A 17,755-nucleotide genomic window follows, 5' to 3' on the forward strand; every position below is an offset into this window, starting at 1 on the left:
TCTCTTATCCCATGGGGAGGAACCCTGGACCTTCTTGCCCACAGACCAACTAATGAGCATGGCTCCCCGTCATGTTGCCTGTCAATAGACTCATAATTCACCCACCTCCATCCTTCCACCCCCCCCCCTCCTCCATTATCTCCCTCACTTCTTGCCCATATGTCAGACTCACTCAAGGCTTCAGGGGGGCATAAAAGGTGGAGCTCAAGTTTCCGTTTTTCTGAGATGTAAAAATTAGCGAACGCTGTGACGGCTCATATAACTGATAGTCTTCTTTCAAGCCCCCAAGGTTCACCTCACCCCCCCCCCCCCCCTCCCCTCCGCTTTCCTCACCCTGCTTCTGCTCCTCTTCAATATGACTAACACAGCTTTTTGGGGTAACAAGAGATCATTTTGACAGCAAGGCTTTTTAGAAGGAAATTTTTTTTTGAAAAAAAAAAAAAACTTTCGCGTGAACAATAGTGGCATGAGCTGGACAGTTAGAGAGTGGATTTATTTTCACCCGTATCAAAAGGGACACATAGCCTCAGAGAGTCCGGGTAACTTCATTGTCAGAGCCCTGGGAAACGGGTGAAAGAGGACACCTAATTCTTATAGGCGAAGTTTCTTCAGGATGAAGAAGGAGAGGGCTCTTTGTGTTGCCACTGTGCAATTTAGATTTTGAACATACATCATATTGGTGAGCTCATACATAGCAGATGGGATTCATACAGCAACACAATTTGTTTCCCATCGGGTTCCATCGTTTGATCCCAAGTTTCTGGCATGGTCCACTTCCTTGTGGAAGTCTGCCTAGGAGTTATTTAAGGTTTTTTTCTCCATCAGTTCTGTAATGTAATATTCCATTTATGAAACTTGAAATAGAGTACATTTAGAAATAAGTGTATCTCTTGACGTTAGGGTCTTTTACTGACCATTTATCGCATTGCACGAATGTGTGGCTATGTATTTAAATGTGTGAACTGCTCTTTAACAGATGAGCACACAATATGTAAAGAAAAAAAAAGCAAAGAAAAGTCCTTGTGGGCGTGGTCGTGCGTAATAAGTTCATTCAGAAACCAGCCGCGCTGACGTTGTTGCCAAAACAAGGGGACAGGTATATAAGTGGTTTAACTAAAGCTAAGGTAACATAGTAACGACAACATATCTATGTGGTGCACATAGGGTTGCCATTTGTAACTGAACATCACAAATTCAGAGATCACAAAATCACAAACTTCTGCCGAAGAAAGGTGCAGCGATGCTTCTTTCTTGTCTTTGGTACCACATCTTTGCTCTCTGTCTCATGATAAGGAACTGTCCAGCTGTTAAAAACGACGCAACGGAAAATGTAAACGCTCAAGTCATCGATCTGGCACCGGATACTCCAAGCAATATATCGATGAATCAAGCGCGTAACGGAGGGAGACAACAGGGTAGCGCTCCGCGCAAAGGTGGGCGCAATCTTGCTATTTATTTATTTATTTATTTATAATAATTGTAAAAAGAAAAGTTTTTTTCGGTGGTTGAAGTCTTTATGTAAAAAAAGTAGAAGGAAACTGGATTGAACTCTGCCGGACAATGTGAATTTGTATCTTTTAACGTCAAACTGTCCTCTCTGCTATAACAAATCTGCCCTAAAAACAATTACAGGCTGTCCGATTGTCTTTTATAATGCTGTTTAATTGCCCCAACATATATAAATGAAGTAATGCAAGTTGTACATACAGCTTATAGCTGTAATAACCTTATTAACGTTTTGATCTCCATGTCTACTGGTTACAGAGCAGAGTGAGATGGGCTGCAGGGAGCTAAGATCCACCAAGTACATCTCTGATGGACAGTGCACCAGCCTCAACCCCGTGAAGGAGCTGGTGTGCGCTGGGGAGTGCCTGCCCGCTCACCTCCTGCCCAACTGGATTGGCGGAGGGCAACCTGGGAAGTACTGGAGCCGGCGGCAGACCCAGGAGTGGCGCTGCGTCATCGACCGGACTCGGACACAGCGCATCAGGCTGCAGTGCCAGGATGGCAGCTCGCGGACCTACAAGATCACCGTGGTGACCTCTTGCAAGTGCAAGCGCTACTCCAGGCAACACAACGACTCTGGGCACAAGTCCGAGGCCCAGGCCAAGGAGCAGGCCCCCCAAGTCTCCAGGAGGAGGAAGGACCAGCGGAGGAGCAGGCTGTCTGAAGACTGGCCCGAGGAGCAGCCCGAGGAGCAGCCCAAAAACAACTGAGGTCAGGGGTGACTAGGTGTGCCACCCTGAGAGAGAAGGAAGATCTCCGTTTGCCCACCGCCCATCTCCAACTGTGTGGCTGGTAGTATGAGGTCCACCAGACTGTTGTTTTGTTATGTCATGATGTCTATGCTAGAAATAATGCGTTGATATCAAGGTAAAAAGGCCAGCTAGACAGAAACTGACCGCTGAGCAAGAATGAGTGACTATGAAGGTTATGTACATCTTTCTGTAATTGACATTGTGTGGCTTTTGGATGTGTGTTTGCAATTGCAAAAGTTATATGAGATGAAAGCCGCAACTTATCAAAATGTTGATCAAACGATGAAATCACAGAAGCACAAAAGACATATTTTATATTGTAGTGTGCATGTAAATACAATAATTGTAAGTTTAAGGGGACTCCATTTTTATCTTTAAAGGAATGCTATGATGATGTAATATATTTTTCTACTGGTATAGTTGAACTTAGAAACAAGTACTTTCTAAAACATTTGCTAGGTAAAATGTAATCACTGTCTCAATGTTTTCCAACTGAATAAATAGTGCATTAGAAATGATTGGTGTGATTCAGGTTATTTTTCTATATTGTAATCCTTACGTTCTCTTTGGATCATGCTGGAGTCTGTGATGGGTAGCTTCACAGCAAACAGGAACTCAATGACAACAGGGGTATTAGTCAGTGATGAAATCTCCCTTTCAACAGTAGAAACCCTATGCTGTTTTATTGTGAAGGGATACCCTCACCTTCAGGCTACTGCGGCTATTCCAGCAGCGGCGACATGTTATGTTGCTTCATTGTATCACATATCCTTTCATTGACCCACAGTGAAAGCTAAGTATTTAGTAGTTGAAGTGGGTCTACTATGAGTAATACAGCACTTCCTGAGACAGATGTGGGAATTTTTAACTTCCTTATTGGAGTTCAATGGTTTGAGCTAAGGGCTGACAGGTTTTACAATCTAGGCCAGAGACCTAACTGTACAAACTGGATGAATGTATAAGTGTTGCACCTAAACCCTGTCTAACATCTAATAGAACAACATGGCACCATTTTGTTTCTGTACCAGTAAAAAAACAAACTGTTTATGGACAGGCAGGAAATCTTAGAGCAGGTCTTATGTCACTCTAGCTGCAAGATCTAGTCTAACCTCCCGTCTCTGTAATTATCTCTGACAACAGATTCCCTCCTGAGTAGGCGGGATAGGAGGACCACCTACCTTTATTTATGGGCTCAACTAAAACCTCCTCTGAGAGAAAGACACTCCAAGCAACCCTGTCTGCTGAGCCAAAGTCCAAGTCCTGTTTGCTTTTGTTTGATGCCGTTTTGCTGTAAACTCATTGCAGAAGCAAGTTTGGAGGGAAGGACCTTTCCAAACACCAAGAATAAATGCACATACACTTCTTTGAATGACAGTTATTCTTGCGCATAAATAATGTATAGATTATTTACTGTTGCTCCATAAACTGCGATGGACAAGTAACGGTTATTAGCTTGTGTTCGTTGTCTGTGTAGGCCTACTGCAGGGCAAGAAAAAAAGGCCGGGCGTCACAGTCTAGCAAACAGTATCACTTTCCAGCCGGGCCTTTTGTGTGTAACTTGTGTGTACATTTCTTGAGAAATCATCTGCATTAACTTTCAATCACTTAAAACCCCGGCTCCTGATACTGGAGGAACAGTATTTGGGCCCTAAGGCCGGTTGTGTCTCCACATCTTTACTCCAGCAATGTGTAATTTGTTACTTAGCCTGTCAACACTCCAGAGCCTGACACTGTAAAACCCCACCTCTTTCTCTCTTGAACCCTGGCTTGTTTTTATAGATGAAATCTCATAATTACATGCTTATGGAAGCACTTTTAAGGCATTGCCTTGTACTGCTTTCTTTTGACAGACTTCACATCCTGCCCTTCCCCACTGACATGCAGAGATAGAGGACTGACACTCTCCCATAAACTGTAACCCACTTCTACCTGCACAGGGCTTGCACCTAAGAACAGGGTGCTTATGGGTAAGCGATGGGTTTTGGTGGGGTATTGACCTGCTGAACTGGGTGCCTAAGCTGCCTTCCTCCATGTGGTAGCAATTCACAGTGTAATTAACCTCAGTTAATTTCTTGCCGTAATATTCAGCCAACACCAGGCGGCCTGCCAAACCTCTCATGGAGCCAATGCGGCTCCAGGTCTTCCCCTTTTGTTGCCATGATACATGAGGTAGCTGCTCACCATGTCTGACACAAAGGAGAAAATAATAGGGAGAAAATCGATCCCATAAAAAACACTCCATCAGTCTATCTATATATAATGATCAAGGTGTAGCAGAGGACAGGATGGATCCGTTTAATTTGAAGATCAGATGTTTGGAACCTCTGTTTTGGACAGCCCTCGGTACAACAGCATGTATGTCTTCATTGGTGTTCTGAAATCGATAGTCAGTGTGTAATGGAGGCTTCTGTTCCTTAATGCTCACAGGAGAGGGAGTTCAGTCCTTTGGTCTTCTTCAGACACACCTGTTTCTCATTCCTCCTGGACGAGGGGTGTCCCTCTGTGTTCCTGAGCCCATGAATCTCGCTCTCTCTTCCTCTGAGAACAAAGACGCTCTGTGTTACACAGACAGCACAGAGCTGCCCCTGCGGTCGGCGCTTCTAATATATCCAATTATGGAAATGAAACTGTAATTTCACTTCACATGGCTGTTGAGTCCATCAAATGAACAGAGTAGGCATTAGCTGTTGAGCTCAGGTTCGAAGTGTAAGGAGAAGCCAGGGTATTAAGTCATTTGAAACCAGTGGATAAAAATCGGTGAGTTGAGTGTTTTTTCGTTTGTCTTTGCCTTTCCTGCATAAGGGAAGACGTGGTTAACAGATATCATGTGGTGAAATGTGATAACAGCAGTGTACTTATTACTGGAACTGGACTGTGTTTTAATGTCCTACACGTGCCTCTGCTGCTACCAAGACCCCCTACCCCGAGTCCAGACCTTCTCTACTTCATCTGTCTGTCTCTCCGGTTTCATCTCACTGCCTGTCAGTCTGGCATCGTTGCCTCTGGCCTGATCACAGAGACTGATCACTGAGATAAGTACACGTTTAACCCTCTCAGAGTCTTTATACACTCTCTCGCCTCAATGCTTACACCGATGTAGTCATAATAGGATTTGTATGATTATCCTTGTGATTTCCCATCATCACAATAATTCATTAATCATATTCATGGCCAAATGGAGCAAGGGGTATTCAAACTAATGAATTCACTCACATACAGGGCTTATCAGTGACTTTAAAGTTGATCAGACCGACTTATGCGATGTAATTATAAACCCCCATTATGTGACAAAGTGTTTATCTTCATCATAGAGTTTGTGTTTATGATCCTTACAGCTTCACGTCTACACTGTATCTGGAAAGCACTGTCAATCGTGCAGTTGGAGCTATCATTTATTTGGAGTCCTTCTCCGCTCTGGCACCTGCAGGATTTTTCCCTCATTAGTGAGAAGTGTTGCGTTTGTCACTTCATCCGAAAAGCCGGGCATTTTTCACTTCGTTAATGACATGGCACAGAAACTGGCAGCTACACTGAGAGAAAGAAATGTTCCATGCATGATAATATGGTGTTAGTTTGGCCCCAGTCAATCTGGTGAGTTAATGTGAACTTGTGCGTGGATCCAGGGGCCAAGCTCGTGCTCAGATCACTGATCTCCTTTCTTCTGGCTGACAGAGAGCTGAGAGTATCTGTCAGCCAAACCCTTCAGGACATAGAGAGAGAGAGATGGAGACCCCAACAATGGCTGGATGATCCTGAGTTTGCATGTCACACCACTACTGCTCTAAGCCGACTGACACAGACACAAAGAGATACCTGAGATTCTCTTATGATGGAACAAATAAAGGCCGAACGACCATTCGCATTCCCATAACCCGAGGACAGGCTTGCAAACCACATACTGTGTGTATATCACAGGCTTCGTTTTCCCGGCAATACTGTTATGAAACTAATATTTGTTTTTATTTATGTTCGAGACCCTATCTTCCCTTCCTCACTGTATGAGAGTATTCCTGTTTGATTGACATGACCTGTCAATCAAACAGGAATAATGAGCCTTAGCCTTGAACAGAAGTTTGCGGTTGACCAAGGCCAAGACAATCTTGGTGTGTATGCAAACACACATCAACAGGCTACTAAATGTGAAGTGGGCCACCAAAGTTCAAACTTTGTCCATGAGCATTTCCATTCTGACTTTTTGTGGAGCTGAGGTGATCAAGAGAAGACTCCATTAATGACATGTATCGATAGAAGTAGGGGTTTACTTTGATTCTAGTGAATCACAAACCCCTCCAATATCTCCTGGTTGGGGCCATTTGTATCTTGTACAATTATATTCTGTTAAAACTTTCTATAAAACAAAACAAAAAGAATCTTGCCATATTTAGAGAGTCCAAACTGAGAGTTGTTGATTTTTGAATGTAATTTCTGGTTTGCTTGGAGAAAATGGTCTCCAGCTTCTTCCATTGGAGGGCCTGTATTATCACAGGTGTGCATGAAGTCCAGGTTCTTCATCTGTGAAGGGTGGAGTGTGTCACTTCACTTTGTTGCCAGAGCCTTGATAAGCCTCTTCCTCTCTGCCGTGATGGTGGGCGCCCTGATGACATCAGCACTCATCGCCACGGGAGATCAGTAAAGTTCTACTTGGGTGGGCCGGATGAGGAGGATATCTGCAGCCAGACAGCTAGCTGAGCCTGTCCAGGGGACTGCTGGTGAGTCTCACTGGCCCTACTGTCTCTCTCTCTCTCTCTCTCTCTCTCTCTCTCTCTCTCTCTCTCTCTCTCTCTCTCTCTCTCTCTCTCTCTCTCTCTCTCTCTCTCTCTCTCTCTCTCTCTCTCTCTCTCTCTCTCTCTCTCTCTCCATGTCTCTCCCTCCCTCTCTCTCCCTCATGCTCTCTCCTTCCCTCTCTCCCCCATGCTCTCTCCCTCCTCCTCTTCCTCATTCTCTCTTTCTCTCTCATTCTCTTTCTCTTTCTCGCTCTCTCTCGCTCCCTCTGCTTTCCCTCTCTCTCTCTCTCTCTCTGTCTCTCTCTCTCTCTCTCTCTCTCTCTCTCTCTCTCTCTCTCTCTCTCTCTCTCTCTCTGTCTCTCTCTCTGTCTGAACTCCTTCCTCCCTCAGTGAAGGATCATGATTAACTTTTGGCGGGAATGCATTTTGCAACTTACATTAAAGTCAGAGGCGCAGAGTATCTGGGCTGGTCTCTCTTTCTGCTCCTCAGCCGGTCTGAAGAACAGCAGATGTGTATCCTAGTCTTTCTCAGACTGCCAGAACATATAAAGGTAACATCTGTCCAATAGCTCTGTATTTACATTGAATGTTCAAGCAACGGAGGAAGTTTGTTTGTCATTTGTTGTGTGGAAAATCGTGTTCTGGCTGTGCTTCATGCAGAGGGTTGGATTGGAAGCCATTACAAGTTGAGTTGAATATACACACACACACACATGCCAATTGCAGAAAAATAAATCCTTATCAATACTTAGAATGTGGAGACTTAAGGTCGTTCTATTATGGTCAGATCACTCGTCGGTTAAAGATCCAAATCAAGGTTTCTGAGACATTTCTTGACGCCAAACTCTACAAGATCAAACACATTCAAAATCAAAAACAAGAATCTGTATGACTGATACCTTTATGTTTACAAAGTAGCCTGATCACACAAAGAAAACTCAAAGGAAAGAAATGTAATCTCTACATGTGAGAGTAACCGTTTCACCCTTGGTAATAGTTTGATTACAAATCAACAAAGCGTTACTGGGAGAAGCAAGGCCTGCAGCAGTAGGCTTCCTGGCAGAGATCCTCTTAATCAGAGAGAACACTGTAATCTGATTAAACACAGTTTTTGGGGGTTGACTCCGACTGCGGCTAAATGTGACTGAACAAATTGCTACGTGGGTCATGGTTTACAAGTTACAAGAGACTGATGGATGGATTGACAGATGATAGCCTCAGGAAAAGTGAGAGTGAGAGAGAGAGAGTGAAAGTGTATCAGAGAGAAAGTAAACGAGAAAGAGAAAGAGAGAGAGAGGGTGAGGGAGATATTATGAATTTCGTGGCAAACGAATATGCCAACTAATTGAATCCCTCTAATCAAATTAGTGTACTAAAGTTATGTCTGTTTAAGTCTTTAACATGTTATAAACATCACAGCATCTGTTAGTTAAATGGAGCAGGACCCAATTCATTATCTGGGCTACAAAGTAAATACTGATGGAGAAAAACGTAAACAACATTAGTCATTGTATCAAAAGTATCATAACTATTGTAATCATGGTGATAATGGTAATTATGTGCATTTCCTGCATGGTGGCACACAAGTTCTCTGTGAAACCAATTGATGTCACTATAGCGGAGTGATCTCAGGGCTCTCGACTGATGATGAAACTGTTAGAGGAGTCTGCCTGCGCTCACATGAAGCCTACAGAGTTTCCTGTCCACGAGACCGCCTCATTGTGACGGGCACCCGATCCTGAGAGACAGGAAACGAGGAGAGCTCGGCCATTTGTACCTAGTTGAGGATTGTGTGACACAACTGAATGCTCAGAAACCACCTGATACGCTTGTTCCTCACACGATGAGCTCATGTTTTTGGATATGCGCCTTTGACAAAACCTTCACGCGTTACATTGCACCGAGCTCTGATGTTACTGAGAAAAAGCACTGTTAAGTGCTACCGGTGTTGTGTATGTGTATAGAGGAACTGCATCAAGCCTTTTTGGCTGGATTCACAGCAGTAACATGACCCTGTCTTCTATAACAGCTGCGGAGTGACTTCCCCTAAAAAATCCCTTATCAATGGTTGCCATGGCAACTGGAGGTGACATGAGATCCTGCTGGCTTGCGTTGAACCTGGCTGCCTGTTAGTGTTGGTTGAATGGAGGCTTGTCACAATGATGTATGGATTTGTTTTCTAATCCTTGGGGTGAAACATCCAGGTGTTTACACACAAAACACATCCTCCTGGTCAAAAAGGAAGTTGTTAGGAGATGAAAGGCATAACAGAGCCATTAAGGATGGAACCCTGAATCAGAAAATGAAAATAAAATAGAATAGATTTACTGTCACTGCTGCCCGTTACAGGTTTGTCCTACAGTAAATTCTCAAAACATTTTGTATTTCTAAGAAAAGTTTATCTTTTCCAAAGATTTAACAAATGTAATAATAATTATTTAAGCCTCTTAACTGTGAATAATCTAATTTTGTATATAAAAATTTGACATGGCCTGTAAAACCAATTTGTGGTTCCCTAAGGGAAACATGATTGGGGTTGAGTTTGTAGAAGATGCTGTGTGAATGCTCATGAGGAGGGCTAATGCCATGCTTTGGTCAAATATACATACAAGTGGAAACAAGATATCGCTGAGAGGATGATGGACAAACCCCAGAGTTGGCCTGTGGCTGGTGTGTGTACAGGAGTGCATTTGGAAATGGGCATGAGTAGTTGGGTAGTTGGTAATGGAAAAATATCCTGGAGAATGTTGAATAGGAGACATGAAGACCATGGACAGCATATTTTATCCATGACAAAATATGACTGCAGCTCTCAAAATCTGTTTTGAGTTATACAAAGTTTGACTTTAGTCAAATACGCTGCAGAGGGGTTGGCCCTGTATGAAACTCCCATATGGGCATAAGATACCAGTTAGAAACTCAGAGACAACACTCTTCCAGGGAGTCATCTGTCAAATCACTGCATGCATCATTCTTCTCAGGACCAAGGTGTTAGTGGGGTGTGTGAAGTCTGCAGACTGCACTAGGCTACATCTGTTTGTGTCACTTGGACTCACTGAAGAGGACCCACAGTATTAAAACGTCACAGACACATTTACACTCGCTTGTTAACAATCTATCCGCCCCAATTCTCTGAAAGTATTTCTGCTGGCGGTGCCACATTGTCTAGACTATGTACTGTATATGTGGCAAAAATATATCAAAGTATATTGTCACAATATAATAATTTGTCAAGCAATCATTTGTAACACAGTGCCTTTCGGAGACTATCTATTTTGTATTGTGGACGTTTAAAACTGAATTTTAACACATTGGCACGTGAAATGGCAATGTGTGAACTCGTCATTGAATGGGAGCTCAGGAATCTGCTCACTGAAATGTCTGCTCATTCTCTGATCAAACCTCTGCTTTCAGTTTTCTCTGACCTGCCACTATAGACGAGGAAAGGATTTCCCATTTAGGATAGAGGTGTTAGAAATAAGATTTGGATTTAGTTGCGTTTATGTATGCATGTATGTGGGTGTGGATCATGGTAGATACAAAACACTGAATTACCTGTGCATGCCCTTACCTGGAACAAATCATACAGTACTGTGTGCCACTTCCATAACAATGGAATGGGTGTCATAAAAGTGTGCATATCATTTTTTTTTTATATTCATCACAGCATTCACATTTTTCATTGAAATGTTAAAATCTAATTGTTAGTAAAACGGATATTTCATGGTGGAATTGGATCTCAAATAGACCAATTCACCATGCAGTTGGCATATTTTTATTGCACTTACACGTCATGTTTGTTATGAGTTAAATTGCTCGAAATGTGTTTTAATTATTATTTATTTTTGGCTTTTGTGGTACAATCTATTGGATCACAATGCCACCTAGTGGTTAAAAATCAACTGCTTCAAGAAGAAGAAGGAGACATTGGCCCAGTAGATGGCCGTGCAACAATTTACTTACATGCCAAAATAAACCCACACACTTGTGGCTGAAGATAAACACAACACTGTTCTGGTTATCAGCATCTTTAACCACAAGTGATTTTTGTTTAAAATGGTTGGGTCTTACCAGAACCCACAGTGGGTGGAAGAAGCTGATGTTAGTGTATCTGGGTAATGATGCACTGGGACCCCAGAGTCCAGTCGTGGGATTTAGTGGACAGGGGTCAGGGAGAAGTCACATACAGCTAACGTAGAGAGTTTTGACCACAAGGCTGTGGACCGACATAGAACAACAGAAACTAACCGTCCCAGAACCCTCTGCTGTTCCTATCGACCTCTCTGGTTAGAAAAGAAACACAAATATTGCTCTGAGGCCAAGGAGGACTGATGATAGAAATATGCCAATGCAGTTCTGTAATTTGCTTTTCAAAATATACAAACCAAAAACACATAAAACGAAATGGGCCAAAAAATCACTCATTACAACAGCAATTTCCTGTTTGTACGAGTCTTCTAGCTGCCAATGAAAATGCTATGTGTTCACCCCTTGCATTACATGTCAATAATGTGCAATGATATTGTGAGGAGGAATGTGTGATTCATATGAAAACTAGTATTGTGACATGCAATCTACAAATATATACAGATATGTGAATAAATAAGTATTTCATATTCATATTTCTCAAATGATCTAGTGGGGTAAATGCTTTGCTCTTTGTATTGCCCAAATCCTTATTTTAGAGCCAGTGTATTTAGCCTTGGGTCGACTGAAACCATTTCCACTCCCAGTATAGCTCATGTTGATTGAATTATGGAGCCTACTGTAAAAGGCAGAGTGGAAAAGTCGAGCATGCATGGTGACATGTTTAGGTGATTTTGTTCTGAGAAGTCTTCTCGTCTGGTAACAAATCTATACCGAGGAGCTCTGTGCTTGAGAGACTTGGGTGATTTGGTTGCAGCTTTTGTCAAGATAAATACATTTTCATTAAGTGAAAAAATAGATCCTGAACAGTGAATTCTCTGCCATGGCATAAATAGTCCTATTTGGGATGGAAAATGGCGTTCCAGAGGTTTTACATGCTCTCTGTACTCTGTCAACACAATATCTGTGAAATGAATTTGCAGTGTGTGACTCTGGCCATGGGCACGATGTCGGGCTATCCCTTCTACTCCCATTTTTCCTATAAAGCATTTTGAAAGTTTCTGAGTTCTGAAAATGTTTTGCATATTTTTATGTGTGTGTGTGTCACACTATGGAAGCTGTTGAATTTTAGCAATGAAAAGTAAATGCCTTAGAATTTCTATTGCTAGAACGACATGAACATCAACAAAACCTCAAGAAAATCAACAATATTTACTCTATTTTTTGAAGACCCCAAATAGCATTGCACACAGAGGGACTGCTGGAAGTAGCTACCCAGCTCTATAGAATATGTTTGGGTGCTGCTGTAGAAAGAATAAACAGTCCTATGTGAAGTCCTATATGACATGCTAAAGATATATTGAACTAGAGGTCTACCACTACTGGCTGGGTCTATATGTAATCATATTGTGCTAATTGAAGACAAGACTAATGTGTCATGTTTGTCTGCCAGATTGTTATTGAATGAATGATACTGGGTGGAAAACCAGGAAAGTCTTCAGTCTAAAAGAAGCATGTAATTACGGCCAAGGGATGCCATGTTTACCCCACACACACACTCTCTCTCTCTCTCTCTCTCTCTCTCTTGCTCTCTTTCTCTCTCTCTCTCACTCACACACACACACACACACACACACACACACACACACACACACACACACACACACACACACACACACACACACACACACACACACACAGCAGTGATATACCACAGTTCCAAGATTAGTGACCAAGCACCAACTGCCTATTATAGCCCTGAGCCAGGCATGGGGCCTGCTAATAAATCCTGCGTGTACTCTCGCTTGTGATAGGCAGCCGTGTGTGTCCTCTGGCTTGTGATTGGATGTTTGGGAACCAACCCAGACAAGTGGTGTGTCTCGGCGGGGGCCCAGAATGTTGGTGCGGCCGCAGACTTTTGGTCGCGTGAGCCTAGCCATAGATCCACGGCCTCCACTCCACATTAGTGCATGTCTACATCACACAAGTGATTTTGTCCACCATCTAACCACGGATGATGTCATTTCCTCATTTTGGGCCCTGATATTATTTGCTGTGGGATCTAAGGGAGGGGCGTGTGTGTGTGTGTGTGTGTGTGGGGGGGGGGGTCGAGGAGGAGGAGGAGGAGAAAGGAGGAGTGCAGTCTAGTTGGACCACCATTCTAATTACAGATTTAGGAAGGAAAGAGGCCCCTGGAAGGTCCTCTGGAACTCCCATCTATGGACATGATGGATGGGACTAGAGGGATGGAGAGAGAGAGAGTGAAAAAGAGAGACAGAAAGACAGAGAAATAGAGAGAGAGAAAGGCTGTCTATAGAATGCATCACCGCAAACTCCTCTAGAAAGAGAGAGTGACAGAAAGAGTGAAAGAAGAGAAGAAGAGAGAACAACGTCAAACAAGCTGAGCCGTTTTCCAACGTCAGATCCAAGAGGCTAGATTGATCTGGGGCTGGAAGCTGCACTTCAGAATGATTGATATTCTTCTTCTCTAACTCTGCCTAATTCATGGAGGCAAGCCAAGCCTGGAGAGAAAGAGACCAGTTAAAGTGCTTCCTCTTGTTCAGGCCCAACAAATGATCTTAACTCTTTATCCCAACACATTCATTTATATTCTTTCCAAATGCGTTTTAATGATTGAAATGAAGTCCCTCATATACTTGACTGATATAAAAAAATATATGAATTTCAATGTATCTAAATATAAATTATAGAGAAATGGAAGGAGACAATGTACTGGAACCAAGACATAAAAAGGTGCTTTCTGGTGAAAGAAAAAAGAAAAAAGAAAAGAAAAAAAAAGACTAAAGAAAAACATAATTCATGGGAAATTGTACACTGTAAATGACACCCCAAACTTCCTGTAGATTAAATACAGTTTTGTATCAGCCATCATTGTGATGAGACAGGGGATGCTGCTTCACCACTCAATTGCTGCACTCAAAACTTTAGATTTTCATGACGCTGTGAATGATCATACAGAACCAAATGTCATGTCACAAGGACTTTGAGTTAGGAGTGAGAGAGGGAGTCTGTACGGAGCAACACCTGTGACCATTCAGTGTGTGTATTGGCTCTGCATCAATCTGGCAGTATGCGAGTTTCTAATTAGAACGACAGCTCTGAGTGTTCCCATTCACAGTGAACAAATCCAAGGACACTGTTTTCATTTGGAGTCTTTGGGATGGGATGAGTTCTCTGCTCAGTGTCGTAGGAGCAGCGCACGCTCACGTCTAGAGATCTGTTTATGGGAGAGTGATCATAGACACAATCGAGATTTACAACCTATTAAACTTTCATCTATGTCTGAGCCTCTGGGCTGAAGAGGATGATCTCAGATCAATCAAGCTGTGATTTAGTGATATAAACACATTGTTGGTTGAAACGGAGTCAAGGGATACAGCATATGTGTGAGGGTGTGTGTGAAGGTCATGGTATGTGCGTGTATAGACACATGTTTAGGTGAGCATTGACTGAAGAATGGAGAGAGAGAGAAAGAGAGAGAGAGAGAAAGAGAGAGAGAGAGGGAAGAAGAGAGTGTGTGTTAAACAAACAAAAAAAAGTTATAATCAGTCCTTTTCTGATGAATCATTCCCCCGTAAAGAGGTTAATCTTGTTCAATGTAAACATGGCATGGCGGTGCGACATGGCCCATTTGCAAAGAAAATGGTGCATTCTGGGTCGTTTGATTGTGGGCTCTGTAGGAACGAGTGTTATTTACCCACAAGGCCCGCAGCGAGCACGGTGGCACAGCCTAGTCCGCTCACACTGTTTACTGTTCATCCTCCTGCTGGATTAGTGTTCCACAGGCCAAAATAGGAAATTGAGTCCTGATTACAGAACCAAGGGGCCCGAACATGTGGGAAGGAGGACGCCATGATTAACAGGCTGAATTAAGCATTTAGTCTGTTTTTACTGGTTTGTTGTTTAAAAGAGCTGATTTGAAAAACCTCATGTATAAACATGAAAGATTCCACACCTTGTACTCAATGCGTGAGAAAACGTTGAGTTGTGTCCCTGCCAGCAATCCTTCTGTTTTTGTCTCCTGCACTGTAGACTTCTCTGAAAGGTCGTCACCGATGTTGAACAGGGAATGAACTTCAAGTGCAGTGCTGCTTCCATAGTAAAAACCATTTTTGGAACAAGGGTTCCTGAACTAATGATACTGATGGTCCTAGCAGAACCTTCTTGAATAAAACTCATCTTAAAATTACTTAAGAATTAGGAATTGCTAAAGGATTCTGTTCTGCAAAAACAATGCAAAATGCAGGTGGTGTTACTCTAAAATCTCTATTACTGTAGTATTCCTCCATATCAGCAGAGGGCAGCATGGCCATACAATCCCACATCAGCACCTTGTTAAAGCATCAGGTTGTGACCCAGTCACCTGCCTCTTTGTCATGTCTGATCTTAGATCAGGAGTAGCTTGAGGAAGAAGAAATCCCTAGAACCCCAAAATTGCTGCAATAATATAGTTTTTCCTGCTTGCTTTGTTTTTTTTCCATTGATTGTCAAGGGCGCTGAGAAAACTGTATTAGAGGTCAGAAACAGGCATCTGATCATGTATATGATCATCATCATTTCTAATCTCTGGAACTAATTTGGGTGTTAGTCTACAAGCCCTGCCATAGTATGTCCAGATCTGGAAAATGTGAGAGACAGATGACTGGTTTGTGAGCACTGACCCTTAACAAGCCACAGGGAAACGTTAAAACCGAGAAATAAACGATCAAAACACTAACGATCAGATTTTACAGCCACAACTGAACAGAATGCGTGTGGCATATTTTCAGAAAGAATTGATAGGTCGGATTCCGTTGCCAGAAATAAAGCTGAGCAACAACTGGTACAATAATATAACTAAAATCATTAGGCTTAGATCTATGTGGGCAACAGTACTACAAGAGAACTAATGTGCTGGCAGAACAAAAGACCATGCAGGAACTTGGCCAGAGCCTGGATAATTTAAGAAGAGAAGGAAGTCATTAAACCATAAGATGTCAACTTTACTTTTCTGAAATATTGCTAATATTAGAACAGCATGGTGAGCTGGAGGTATTGTGAAGTATAGCTTGGAAAGACAAGGGCTTTTTCCCCACTCATTTAAAATCAGTACAGGCTGTGTGTCTGGGTTTGGTGGACACGTTCACTTAAAAAAAATATGTTTTTCCTTGAGACATAGCATAGAGTATCCAAAATGTACAAACTGTACTTCGCATTCTAAAATCTCAGTTGATCTCAATGAACTGTGCTCTAAGTTTGTATGCCTGTGCACTCACTCAAAATACTATTATTTGATACCACACATCCCTGAATAATATGATAATGCACAGTAAATACAGTATATGGTTACATTAAAAAGACACTGCATTGGTCTGTCGCACACACACAGTATTTTCACATTTATCATCAGTATTTGCAGGACGAATGTATGAAACTCTCAGATATCCATGATCATTTTCGAGACTTCCTCTTCCATCACAAAAGATACTTCAAGCACAAAGGTAAGCCCTATGACATCACATCCTTCCATACAAAAGGCAGCTGCTGGACTATACTATGAATTTCATGTCGTACGTAGAACTCTCTGAACACCTTAACACGTTTAAAATTGCATTATCTCCATCTCATGGAAATGGAAGACACACTGCTGTAAAATCAATTTGCTCCCGTAGCTGTGGATATATTTCAGATCTCAGATGGAGTTAAGACAGTAATGTTATGAAGTTACACACCCGCCTACCCTGTCTCTTCTACTCACACAACAACAGGCTTCAATTCCAATTCACTGAAAAACGGCCCAGTGGAACCGGCTTTGAAACACACCAGTAAACGGACCACAAGAAAGATAAAAGACATAACAGAGTTAGCTTTTCATTACTATTCTTCATTTGGAAAGTTTGCATTTTAACACTCATTAAAGTAATAAAAAGTCATAAAAGACAGCGCTGAACTGTAAGTTGAAAGCAACTCAGTTTAAAAGAAAGCCAAAAGCTCATAACAAAACTTCATGAACTCTTAAAGGCATTGTTGATTTTTTATTTCAATAGAGAATTATATTTCAGAAATCTACAGAATGGGAAGCTAAGGACTAACCAATACATCTCATTAATTTTAAAATGAATATCCAATATCAAATGTTAACTTTATTTTGAAAACCCTTTGGTATTCCGATTAAGAGTTTAAAAGATGCATTTAAATTGTTATTTTACAAACCACAACTTCTACAAAATAGGCTGGGGCATGTGAGTCCCTTTAGAAAACGTGTCATGGGTTCAGTAAGTTGTGCCTAGGCTTGCGTTACCTTACAGTATACCTGATTGACAATGCCAGGTTGCTGATGGATGCCTGTAGAGCTGTAAGTTAAACTCAAGCATCATATTCACCTCTTCACAGACTTAAAAAATATCCAGACATAAGAAGCACACACACATACAAACTCACAAATACACACCTGCAAAAGACTATGCTGTGAAAAGACTCACCTGCAGAAAATTCCTCCTCCCTCTGGGAGCAGTCAAATTAGCGGTGCAGTATTACTGAGACTTAGGTCTTTGTCGGAGCAAGAGGGGCTGCCCTGCCCAGGGAGGGCTCACAGGACTGGGTTCAGAAGCACCACGACAAGCCCTGGGGGTACTGCCTTGGCATTGCTTGCCTGGCCCAGCCAAAATGAAACCATATGAGCATTAA

At 42.2% G+C, this 17,755-nt stretch overlaps 2 protein-coding genes across 2 annotated transcripts in view; both read left to right on the forward strand.

Annotated features, from left to right (window-relative positions):
- Nucleotides 1-17,755, forward strand: part of agr2 (anterior gradient 2) — a 112,416-nt gene that overhangs the window by 25,943 nt on the left and 68,718 nt on the right. The window lies entirely within an intron of this gene.
- Nucleotides 1,149-2,764, forward strand: sostdc1b (sclerostin domain containing 1b). Its single transcript, XM_067256136.1, has 2 exons — nt 1,149-1,433; nt 1,765-2,764. Exons 1-2 carry the CDS (start codon nt 1,241-1,243, stop codon nt 2,214-2,216), a joined length of 645 nt encoding a protein of 214 aa, XP_067112237.1. The 5' UTR covers nt 1,149-1,240; the 3' UTR covers nt 2,217-2,764.

This window comes from Osmerus mordax, chromosome 18, assembly GCF_038355195.1.
Source record: "Osmerus mordax isolate fOsmMor3 chromosome 18, fOsmMor3.pri, whole genome shotgun sequence".
In the NCBI taxonomy this organism is placed as follows: domain Eukaryota; kingdom Metazoa; phylum Chordata; class Actinopteri; order Osmeriformes; family Osmeridae; genus Osmerus; species Osmerus mordax.

Excerpts from the sequence above, each read along its gene's own strand:
- sostdc1b (XM_067256136.1), top strand. The coding sequence starts at position 1,241 with ATGCTTCTTTCTTGTCTTTGGTACCACATCTTTGCTCTCTGTCTCATG. Across the intron at positions 1,434-1,764 it reads GGGTAGCGCTCCGCGCAAAG|AGCAGAGTGAGATGGGCTGC; the intron begins GTGGGCGCAATC and ends TACTGGTTACAG.